The 12,519-nt window shown below is 38.6% G+C and overlaps 1 protein-coding gene across 1 annotated transcript in view; it reads right to left on the reverse strand.

Annotated features, from left to right (window-relative positions):
* Window positions 1-7,751: 7,751 nt before the first annotated feature.
* The window catches only part of LOC105389662, a 74,252-nt gene continuing 69,484 nt past the window's right edge, over window positions 7,752-12,519 (reverse strand). The window contains exons 9-10 of the mRNA XM_048626800.1: window positions 10,714-10,966; window positions 7,752-10,614 (exon numbers count right to left, since the gene is read on the reverse strand). Of these exons, the coding sequence (XP_048482757.1) occupies window positions 9,391-10,614; window positions 10,714-10,966 (1,477 nt within the window). The 3' untranslated portion in view covers window positions 7,752-9,390. The remainder of the gene's footprint in view (window positions 10,615-10,713; window positions 10,967-12,519) is intronic.

Here is a 12,519-nt window from a genome sequence, read left to right on the forward strand (position 1 = left end):
TATGTGTAACGTGTTTATCGATGATCGCGATAAAGTGACGATTATGTGCGTCGATAACGATGCAGTGTAGCCGGAGGTGTCATAGGTTTATGTTATGGTTGTATTGGAGTGTTGGGTTGTTGTTACGTAGTGTTTATTGTATCTATATAGAATTCCGTTCATATTATTTAGTAGATGTATTGATTGGCATCTTTGAAGCTATCATAGGTAGATACTCAATGACAGGGTTCATAATATATATTTAAAAAAACATTAGGTGCTTCATTTAATTTTCAGACTTACCCATATTGATCTCTTAAAGAAGGCCTAGCCTCCAACCAGGTCTATATTATTTATTATGAAACAAAACAAAGATTAAAGACTAGAATCTGAAATTTCTCACAATTTTCCAGATGCATTTCCATCTACTTCTTTATGCATCCTCGTTGCAAACTGACTAGTTAAAATGCAATCCGTTATCCAACAACACCAGCGTCTCGCCTTCTCGACCACGTAGCGGGGGGGCACTCCGGATTCACGTTGTAAGGCAAGAATCACGTCGTGTTGGGGTCACCAATAAAATTATGGCTAGAAGATCTAAGTATGGTGAGTACTTTGATGTATTAATGTAGATGACTTATTTGTTAGATGTAGGTGACTTATTAGTTCTAATGAAAGTAGATGCATTTGCATCGTATCTGTTTTTTTTAACGTCGGTACGGCTAACAAATCACTTCGATAAAGTCCACTATCTAATACTATATCTCTCTCTCTCTACTATCTAAAAAAAACGGGTTTAATAAAACGGTCTATAAGATTCGTAACTACCTAGCTAGAGACGTACAGACTGTCACAAAACTAATCAAAAATATCTCTATATTATTAATAATACTATCATGCAAATGATAAATTATCATAAAATTTATTATAAACTAAATATCTACTATGACATCTTTAAATAGTATTTTTTTGTCAATAAACTAAGTAGGTACTCTGGGCTACACTTATGCCGAGTCATAAGGTTACAGCCACCACAGCGAATTCGTAAATCCGTAGTATGCCCCTCCCCGTCTCAAGGGGGCGATGCAGGGGGTGCGACAGACGCGGGGGGGCACGGCACCTTCCGATACTGATTTATGGGCTCGTAAATAATAAGTATCCAATAACTGTCGACTTCCCGCACACTTTAATGTAAGAAAACTGTTCCGTGCATATCTTGTGAGCCGCCTCGAGGCATCACAAGCTTGTTTGTGTAAGCCCCGTAAAACGCTATTGGGTCTAAAGTTTAACAGAAATGATGTAGGTAGTACTTACGCTATCAATATGTTGTCTAAAGAAGTCATTATTGTTCATTATTGCTGCACTTGATAATTGATAAAATGATACACTCACGGGCAATGAAATAGTTCCACTGAGAAAATCACCAAATTACTCCTAAACGGAAAAGGCTAGCGAGGCTAGCTTAATGACGCCTTCTGCAACATTATAGTACATTTAACACAGCATCAGGATATAACCAACAAAACGGTAACATTTTGTTAAAACCTTTAGTTAAATGTTTTAAAAAATTGGGGTTGTTTGACGTCGGCATTTTGTGAGTGGAAACTTTTCATTGCCCGTGAGTGTAATTTCAGTTACTATTATCAAATCAATGAATTAACATAGCCGAGCCCTTTAATTTGGTATCCACACTTCACATTAAGACTATCTTATGTTTAAAAATCTTATAAGTATTTAGTTCAGTTTTTACACTACGTAATAATTATTTTCTAGCCTGTAGGTGTAGAAAGGGTGTTAGTGCCTACTTCCGTTGTTACCCCGAGTCAATACTTCAAACAATAGTTAGGAATTAATTGTTTGTTCTCACGCTGAGCTCGACAGCATTCACCATAATTAGTTCCATCTTGATGGATTAGTAATTGCTTAGTCAACAGATATTGTTGCGAATTAATTGTGTGTTTGCGTGTGTGTGTGTGTGTGTGTGTGTGCTAGGGAAATTTGCATAATTAATTATCAATAATACCTAGTTACCGGCGGTAAGTTACGAAACTTATGAATTAAGGTTGACGAGTAATGTTTGTAGTCTGTCGTGGGATACCATTTTTTGCGTGATAAGTCTTCTTCTTATAATGTCTAACTAGACTAGTATTTGTCACCGTGGTGTAAGAATTGGCCAGTAAGATTATCGTCAATCAGTGACTGCTAAGGATGCGCGACTCTATCTCGTTGAATTAAACGTACCAATTGCACGATAGCTTTCGATCGTCGTTTTTCGTAAGTATAGAGTAACCCTCCAGATGATACACTAGAAGGGCTAGCACGGGGCGCCATGAAGACGTGACAAAAGTTTTTCATCGCGCTCACTCACATCGCGCAACCTCAAGAGCGAGCGTGAGGGAGAACTTTTGTCACGTCTTAATTGTGCCCCGTGCTAGCCCTTCTAGAAGACATATTTTATACAATATAATAACACATTTAATTATTTGGTTTTCACTGAGAATAAATTTCAGAGCCAACTTCATAGCAGATCTAGCACTAAGACATCTCAAGAACTAAATACCACAGTCGTTGCAAATTTATAGTCCCTAGGTTCCTCTCAGCAGGAACTTTGATTATAACTTTGGCACATAAGCATTTAGCCAACTTAGCACCTAAGAAGTTTCTTCAAGCTGAAACAATACTTAGAATACTAGGTAGTTACTTGTCTCGTATTCAAATATAAATTATATTACATACAAAAACTGTTTTTATTTATTTAATTATTGTTTCTCAAACATTTTAACCACATTTTTTGGAGCAGTTATTTACACACTTCAATAATAATTACCAATGCACCAACTTAAGTCCTATAAATACTCAGCCAACTATCGGTGCATTCAACACTTAAGTTTAACTTGACACTGATCACTAATTAAATTGCCTCCTTGTAGGTTAAATAATGTCACTCATTACCATGAATTTAAAATGCAAATTAATATCTAAGCAAGTCGATGCAAAACAAAATGATTAAACAAACATTATGAGAAAATTCCGACAGCGGGGCGGAGTTTTACAAATTTCGTGCTCAGTTTCTAATTTAAAATTTTCTTACAGTTTTAATCCGGTCTGATTGAGTTTGGCCCGGTCAGAGATCAGCGGGTAATTAGTCATTAAAGTTGTGGAAACTTCCAGAAAATTCCCAAGTTTGAGCTGAGTGGAAGGTGCAGATTTGGAAGTGAGTTATGAAGGGGGAATAAAATTATTATGTTGGTTAGCGTTTGTCGAGAGAGCGTAAATTCGTCATGGAAATAGACACTCGCGAGCGCGAGCAATGAAAAAATTCCAGCGACATAGCACAAAACTTCTGATAAACTTAAAAGGATATCTCAATGGCACCGTCTGCAATATTGAAGTTTGCATTTAGCATATTCATTGTAGGTACTCATTCAAAAAAAAAACGACGATACGGCTCGCGACCTATCAAGTGAGTACAAATGTACAGCGAAAAGCGGGTGAGTCACTTCTGACTACCCCTTCGAGGATTACAGTCGTGAGCATAGTATGTATGTATTTAGCAGTGCATCAGAGTATTATACCAACTAAAACATATATTATTATATTAAGGTCTTCAATGAAACGTTGTACAAAATGGGGCCTTTGGCATCCGCATTTTGTGCGTGAACCTTTTTCATTGCACACCAGTGTAGTTTTATATTCGTCATGGGAGACAAACTTCAAAAAACAATACCCTATAACATCAATCTGTGCGTCTAGAACAAAACATATTTTCAGCTGGACTTTTAAATGTATGTAAATTGCACAAATACAACATGATATACAACTTTAGCTAAAAGCTTTCGTCGAAATGATCCTTCCGTCGGTGCAGCAAGGGATATTTTACTTCGAAAAGAACATAGAAGTGAGTTGCTATAAACTTGAAAACTACTTTTCGCTCAGCAGATCTTGGGTTTCAGTAGAAAATTGTAAAGTATCAAAACTTTCAGAGTGCTAGAAATATTTGCCACCGCTGGGACTATAAGTCTTTGAGTGCCTTTTATAGAGCCAGGAGCCAGTAAATATTAGGCTGCGAAAGGACACTAATAAACTTGATGGATTTATCGGTGTTTATCCACTGTTGTCCACTTAGCAAGTAAAGTTGCGTTATTAATCGTTATTGCTATATTTATCAGTGTTTTGCAAATATTATTATAGGTTGAGGTAATATTCCTAGATAGGAGATAAATATAAATAAATAATTTGGTTACTTTGAATATGTAGGTATAATAATAATAATGTCCTCCTAGCCGAATTTCGACTACGGCGGTCAATCTCATTTGAGATCAGCCATCTACGCAGGAGTAGATTATAGTGCCCAAGTGTGTGCGCAGTACACAGGAGCACTCTCTGTTCCATCACTCTCATAGCCCAATGGGACGGATTGACCGACACGACTGGAGAGAGCTAGGCGCAGGACCGACTGCTTTACATGCCCATCCGACAGCATGGATCGTTTCACTGTTTCGGACATCAGGTGATCAGCCTTCTATGTCCTAACCAAACTTAGAACCACAATTTAGAAACACAAATTGATGGTCCCACCCGGGAATCGAACCCGAGACCTCTGGGTCATGAAGCGAAGCTTCTACCACTAGACCACAGAGGCAGTTGTAGGTATAATGCGTCGACTGAAGGTAAGCGTCCACCGTTCGGCATCGTAAGCAAAGGACTCATCGCATTCAGTATTACCATAGACTAAAACACTAATAAGAATGTCAATCGCTATACAAATGTGCGTATGCGCGAATTTAATTCTTAGAAAGTCCTATAGATGTAGCTGTGTGTATTTTCAAGACACAAAAAGGATTATCATAGACTTATACACTAATGTACACTCACGGGCAATGAAAAGGTTCCACTGAGAAAAACACCAAATTACTATTTAAAGGAAAAGGCTAGCTTAATGATGCCTTCTGCAACGTTGAAGTACACTTAACAAAGCATCAGGATATTACCAACAAAAAACTGTAATATTTTGTACACATTTAAAATTATTTTTTTTTAAATTTTGGTTCGTTCGTTGTCGGCATTTTGTGAGTGGAACTATTTCATTGCCCGTGAGTGTATTACCTATTTGTATAGAAATTCACAAAAGTGCGTGCACTTCATCGGCATTGCCGACGACATTCAAAGAAGGTTTGAGAAAACGAGAAGAAAAATGATAATATCTAATATGATAATGCGGTATCATAATAACTTAAATTTACTCTGCACGTTAAATGGCTCGTAACCTGTTTATGTAAAGAGACTTTCCGTAACTAAGTAAGAATGTAGGTACGAGTTGTCTCGTTTTATGAAGAAACTTTAATGAAACTAGAGATATTTAAATTTTACACAAGAGATGGCCTTTTCTTTGTTGCTTCTCTTTAAATGCAAAAATATTCCTTTATGAAATATTTTTCAACAAAATACCTACTTAATTAAAAGAGCTACTTACTTTTTTAGGTATTGCCATGTAACATAAACTCAGCGGTCACCGCAGGGTGATGGGTGCACTAAAACAGCCGCCCCGAACGACGTATCAAATCGTACCTGATTTACATTAGCAGTATGTAAAAAGGCGTTTCCTAAGAATCGGTACAATAATCTCACCTCTCTACTGATGTCATCGGACCAACGGGTCAGCGGTCTACAGAGATACAATTAGTCTTATTACAAGCTTACCTCTCAGAGCATCCCAAACTAAAACAAGACATTATTTCCCGATGAAGTCCTTTCAGATTCGCCCCCTAGGACTGCGCCATTGGACCCAATTTCCGACACGATCTCATAATACAAGGTAATAAAGCTATTCACGCTGGACCTAACTACGCTTTGTTTCATTCGTAAAGGAGAGAACCCGCCCGGACGTCTACGTTGGACCCATTTTAATACCACTTCTTATATACTAAATTAAACAGGCTGTAAGTGCCCTGTGAAATCAAATGTTACTTTTTTAAATCCCGCAAAAAGTGGTGTTATAAGTTTAAAGTGTGTGTGTGTATGTGTGCGTGTATCTGTCTGTGGTAGCCTAGCTCAAAAACGGCTAGGCTGATTTTCGTTTTGTTTATTTAGGATCTTAGGTAGGTAATTTGTCTATTCATTTTATACTTTTGGCGTTGAATGTTGGTTGTCGGTGGTTTTTTAAGTTGGTTAGGTTATTTAGCAAGTTGGTGACATACAGAAGAGCTGGAATACCTAGGTTTTATCACCGTAGTGAAAGGATTAGCCGGTTAAGTTAGTTGTCATTTGCTGACTTTTCATAGGATGTCCACAGCTGAACATAGGTCTCCCCTAACGTTTTCCACCTTGTCCGATCGGAGGCCGCCCGCATCCAGCGCCCATTCCTTGATTCTTCATGTCTCAGAGGAATTCTGTATCATTTGTCAATAAAGTGTCGTTTCATTCATCCCAATTCAATTATTATTATCAACGCAATGTATGAAATGGGATAAACTATATCTAACACTTACACACGGGGACTTGTCCGGGGAACAACCGTCCAACACAAAGTGGTCCACTGATTCGTGAATAATGAAATCTTTTACGTTTCGCTAACCATTGACGTTCCGTCAAGTGGCTGTTATTAAGTGGTTCGTGAACAAATTTTCAATGGACCCCAATCACATCAAAAGAGTCGTTTGGATTCTCTTCTTTGTTTTCGCAGCTTCGAGTTTATTTTGAAGTACACTCGGGAGCAATGAAAAAGTTCCAGTAACAATAGTATAAAATATTCCTGAACAGAAAAGGCTATCAACATTGAAGTATATTTAACAGCGCATCAGGATATTACCAACTAAAAACTTTATCTTATCGCTATTCTCGTCATCATTGATTATGTTGTGATTATGATGATGATGACCCATCACGTCCCCACTTGTGGGGTACGGGTCTCGTTTCAATGTAGGAAGGGTTTAGGCCTAGTCCACCACGCAGGCCTTAGTGCGGGTTAGTGGACCCCAACACAAGCAAGCTTGTGCTGAGAGAGTTGTCGTTAACACTTTGTACCAATTCTTAAATAAATGTTTAAACAAATATTATTTTTCTTTTTCATTGCTTGTGAGTGCAGTTAGGCATAGGTTTTATTAACTCTGAAAAATTCAAGCACCGACGGAAATAAAACTTTAAAAACCTTTTCCGTAAATTCTCCTCGCACATAAAACAATTCTGAAAATTCCTTTTAATCTCTTACCCATAGGTACAACAATATTTCGTGCCTCGCGAATCGCTGTCGATACAAGATTGAGTTTAAGCTCTGTGTGTGTAAGGGTAGAGTTGAAATTTGTGTGTTTTGCGATCGTGAGCGGACACGGAACATATTTTGCAATATTCGTGCGATGTTTGTTTGTGGAGGTATTGTAAATATTGGTCCACCTGGCTATAGACAAGGATTTATTCCCGGCGTGGTACAGGAGCACGGAGGTTTTACAGTTGAATTGAGCACGTTGCTTGAATGTTATCTGTTTTAAAATAGGTAAATCTTGTGAGGTGTAAAAGCGCGCTCCAGACTCTCGACAAAACTATGTACACGAGACGCAGCGAATACGAGAGTGTAAAGGCCTTATTCGGCAGGTCTTGCCACTAGCTTTAATAGTTTGGTCGAGATCCCGGACAAAACCTCAAGTAACTAATCAATCAGGTTTAAATGTGTAAATGTTCTCTATATTATAGATTCAAATCAAATCTTTAAGAAATCATAAATGTGTAAGAAATTAATCAAATAATCTATTTCATAACATCAAACTCAACCATTTTGTTACAAAATATATTTATTTTCAACATTTCCGGTCAATTTATTGGCTAATACATTAGTTTGTTATTGCAACAAATCAAATCAACAATGGGTCCTATATTACTGAAACAAAATTTCTGTGCAGATGTATAATTATGAGAGTATGACATTAACGTAGTTACAGTAGTTTGAGCTATTTACGACGAGACCTAAATAAGTCAATAATAAAAAGGTTACTCAGTAATAACATAAAATATCTATGTATTAGGTATATCTTACAAACAAAAATGGTATAATATAGGTACTTACTATTTTTGAAAAATACGTGCAGTTTTGAATTCTGGCGTAAACCAACATGACACACTCATGTAATAAGAATATTTTGTTTTGAGTGAATCCATTGATGTTGCACAAATCACACTTTTTTATTTTCTATCATAGAATTGAAACCTGATAAACATTATCTTGAACTAATTTCAAAGTTTTATTTGTTTAGTTAATGAGATAAATCTGGTACCTGTAAATCAAATATAAATCATCAACGTCCTAATCTCGTCGCAAATTCGAATCTAAACTAAGATTAAGAATAAGCACTTAGATATAGGTTCTTTATAAATTATCCAGTTTACAGTAAAATGATTGCAAGAGCTAATGTTAGCTAAAATATCGTGCCACCTATGACTAAGTTAATATTATGAAACTCTACATAAAATTCATTGAGACAAAAAGTATGAATTTTAGGTATAGTCGTAATGTTCATACAATGCTTAACAATTTAACGATCTTACACTAAACATATTTACATGCACTGTGAGAACAAATAGTCGTGATATTTTTTGGGGACTGATGAACCATAAAAGGTATTTGGAATGTGAATAAAGTATTGTTGAATAAGAATATGAAAATTATAATAGCTTGGTAGTTAGTGCACTGCTAAGTATCACCTGTCAGAATTTAGGTTTAATAAGCATCTAGGGCCACTTGCACCAACATATTAAATCTAGATTTAGTGCTTAATCTCGATTTAGTGTCAAATTTTATATCGACTGACGTTTCTTAAATCGACATTTGACACTAAATCTAGATTTAATTTTTTGGTGCAAGGGGCCCTTAGTCATTAATCTGTTTCAATTAGTTATTCAATTTAGGAAATATATAGCTTTGAATTTATTATTACTTATTAACAAAACACCTGTTTATCGTACTATAAAAGTACGAGTATTCTGTAATTTGTCTCAATATTCCATTTGAACCTCACCAAAGTGTTATACTTACTATCAGTGCAATTATCTTTGGCTGCTATCACTTCTTACTATTAACTATGATCGTAGTTTGCTTTAAAGCATTACACTTTTAGGGAATATGTACACTTATTACAAATCAACATTAAAATTGAGCGCCATACAGTCCGCAACCCTCCGCAACATTCGGGAAAGACCTGCTAAATCCAACGAGACATAACGCGTACTAACTGTAGGTATAATCATTTTCCAAAAGCATTCCATTATAGAGAGCATTCAGCCGATCGCTTAGTATTTAAGATAGGAGGGCTCGCGAGGCGCTCAGTACAGTGGCTGTCAATGTAGACTCCAGTCCAGGGACAGGTCCCGCGAGGACCGGGAGTGGAGGGAGGGCGGCGCGGGGGGGGCGCCGCGGGCCGCGTGTCAGTAGTCCAGCGACTCCTCGTCCGGGGAGCGCTTGCGGCAGCACGCGCGCCACGCCGCGCCCACCGCGCACGCCGCCAGCGCCACCGCCAGCGCCGCCCCCAGCGCCGGCGCCATCCACTCCGACCCACCCACGTTGATCACCCCAGCGCACAACTCCGCTGCCTCATCATGCAGCGAACCCAGCGGTATGCCTCCCAAAGCATCCAGGTAACCCAAACGCCGCAAACTATCTTCCGAGTAAGCCTCGCGAGCTCGCTTCTCTTCTGCTGTCCAAAACTTTCTTTCACTCTTCACAGTCACGTTTGGACAGTTGACCACCCCGTTGCAGATCAGTCTCGCTGGAATGCATAACCCTTCTTCCCCTGGACAAATAAAGTCACAACCTTCTCTTGAGTCCGGGTTTCTAATGCTCCCACCGTCCGTTAGTCGTGACGTCATTAGGGTCCCATCGGAATTCTTCGGCAGATGGTAGAGGCCGGTCCACGCTATCTTGAATGTGGCTCGTGCCGGGGAAGCACTGCCGATGAATACAATTCTGATGGATCTTGTCTTTTCTTTATCCATTACCAGAGGGTCATCTAAAGACTCAAATCCTAACTCCCCAGCAGATAAAATAGGTAATTCCCTTGCAAGCGATACGTTTTCACCACAAACTGATAAGTATGGTTCTACTCGCCCAGGTAAATAAATCTGGATGTTGCCGTCTTCACAGTGCCTTGAAGCAAACTTTATTCTATCGAAATGTAGCCAAATGTCGCGCTTCTCTTCAATTTCCAAGTCCCAAATGCACTGAATCCTCTTTGGCGGTTCAGTGTACCCTAGAGCCTCAAGATGTGGGTAAACGATTTCACCATCAGATGCTGCGGCTAAGACTGCTGGGCCGCAGAGAGGGCCGTGAACGAATTCATACCTGGCTTCGAAAAGTGGCGACGGGTTCTTAAAGTAGGAGGCAGCTGCATGAGCGCTGTCCACTATGAGTTGAAGATTTAGGGACTCTCCGGAGGATACTACCCTATACGGTCTGGTTCTGGACACTGTATTGGCGTGTTTGGCACAAAGGCAGGATCCAAGTGATCGCTGAACAGCCAGGTGGAGCGGCAGCGGGGTGGTGCTGACGGTGCTGTTGGCATACTTGGAACCCTCTGATGGCTCCCAAATGATGAGTTTGTCTGCTCGGTCCTCGTAGCAGTTTTGGCAGGACACTGGTGTGTATGGATGTTCCTACGAGAAAAAAAATATTTTCAGTAAAGTTTTATTCAAAGGCGTGCGGACTAATCATTGAGGTAGCTCATCAGAATCATTGAAAACCAAAACACTAACCTTGAAATTGACGCTTAAAATCGTCAATATAACTCGCGCATAGATCCTCTTGTCGGTGACGAATCTGTACAGGCAGTGGACATCCTCCCCGGGCGGGGCCTGCTTGTAGACCAGGGTGTTGAGCGGAGACCGGAGCCGCCCGGCCCTCTGCTTCCAGGAGGCAATGACCTCGTCACAGGCGGTGCCCGGGACTGGCTCTCCGAAGCGCGTGTTGTTGAAGAAGTCGTAGTGTGCCCAGTAGTATAGGGATGATCTGGGTAGAAGAAAGACTGGTGTGAAAACTTACATAGCTTATTGGTTTCTGCGGCAGGACGTTTGGGTGGCTTAGAGGTCCAGCGATCAGTGCTTAAAGGTCAGACTAATTATCACTAAGACTAATAATAACTTTTTTATGAATAACAGGGTAGGTTGTAACCTTGTACGATCAATGTAACTATTTTAAAATAGTTACGTACTTATTCGAAATAATTAAGCTTTGTTGAACGAACAATGCGGGAGCCGATAATTAAAAGCCCACCTCGCAATATTGCCGGACATAATATTTCTGTAATAACCTTCTATGTTATTGCCAATAGCCTTTGTTGACCGGCCAAATGGTTTCCGCTAAGCGTGTGTTGTCAATTACGCTGGCCTACAGGAAGCTTAGTGCAATAATTTCCCTCTATACCTCGCTTAATTGAAACGTGATGGCCACTGTGAATGGCTAATCTAATTTGTGCTTGTATAGGTATTTTGTACGTGATTTCACGGGAAGAGCTTACTCGTGGGATACCTGTAGAGAGGCACGGTGTGCACGTATTTTTTTATTAAGAGCTACTTGTGTGGAGGAAAAAAGAGGCTTAAAGCAGCCGGAATTTTGGAGTACTTAATAGGAAGCCAATATCAAACAGTGGAGTATAAAGATCATGTAACAACGTAAATGATTTTTCTGAAAGCTTCACAATGATTTTTAACAATACTCATCGCTACGAAGTTTTTTTTCCCAACCAAATAGACCATGACTATTAGAATTATTAGCGTTTTTTTGGTGACTGGGTAATCTAGGTATCGTATGGCATTTGTATTGCGTATTTTATGAAACTCTTTTAAAATATGCAAGTCCCGGAAAAGATTCAAGAAAATTAAATCCATGATATGATAACGAGAAAGAGTCTTGAAGTACGGAATTTCCACAACCGGGCCTGCCGTCGCTACGAAATACAATCACTTAACTTGAAAGATGACTTTGCGGAACCCTCAGTTCCCGTACTCCATTTTAATATTTGAAAACTTTTTGGAATTTCATATTGTAAATGCTATGTAGGTATATAGGTTATTAAAATTTGTATTATTTAGTTATCGTAGGATTTATTTATGTATTTATTTATTATTGAAAAAATACCTAGCTAATCATAAAAGCCCTGGAAATTTAATTGAAAAGTGGTAGAGCAATTAATGCACTGTTAGCAGACTAAAACGCTCTAAAACTAGAACTAAAATGATCTTTTATGTATTATTATTATCTTTACGTACAAACGAATGGAAATATAAATCTAAGTAAGTAGGCATAACATTCTCGTAAATACGGAACCAAATGTGCAATACTTTCATGTAAATATCCTTCAACTTTCCACCGAGGAGTAATACCTACTTTGGAATACTTACATTGGAATTTTTTAATATCATCTCATCACATTTAAGCTTTGTACGTAAATATTCTTAAACAACTTTTCGTTGTACGTTCCCTTTGAAAGCAACTTTTGTTTTCAATTTACTTTGGTAACACTTGTGTTTAATTTTCAGAGATATAAATTGAAATGTTAAATG

The sequence above is a fragment of the Plutella xylostella genome, chromosome 17 (genome assembly GCF_932276165.1).
Source record: "Plutella xylostella chromosome 17, ilPluXylo3.1, whole genome shotgun sequence".
Taxonomy (NCBI): Eukaryota; Metazoa; Arthropoda; class Insecta; order Lepidoptera; family Plutellidae; genus Plutella; species Plutella xylostella.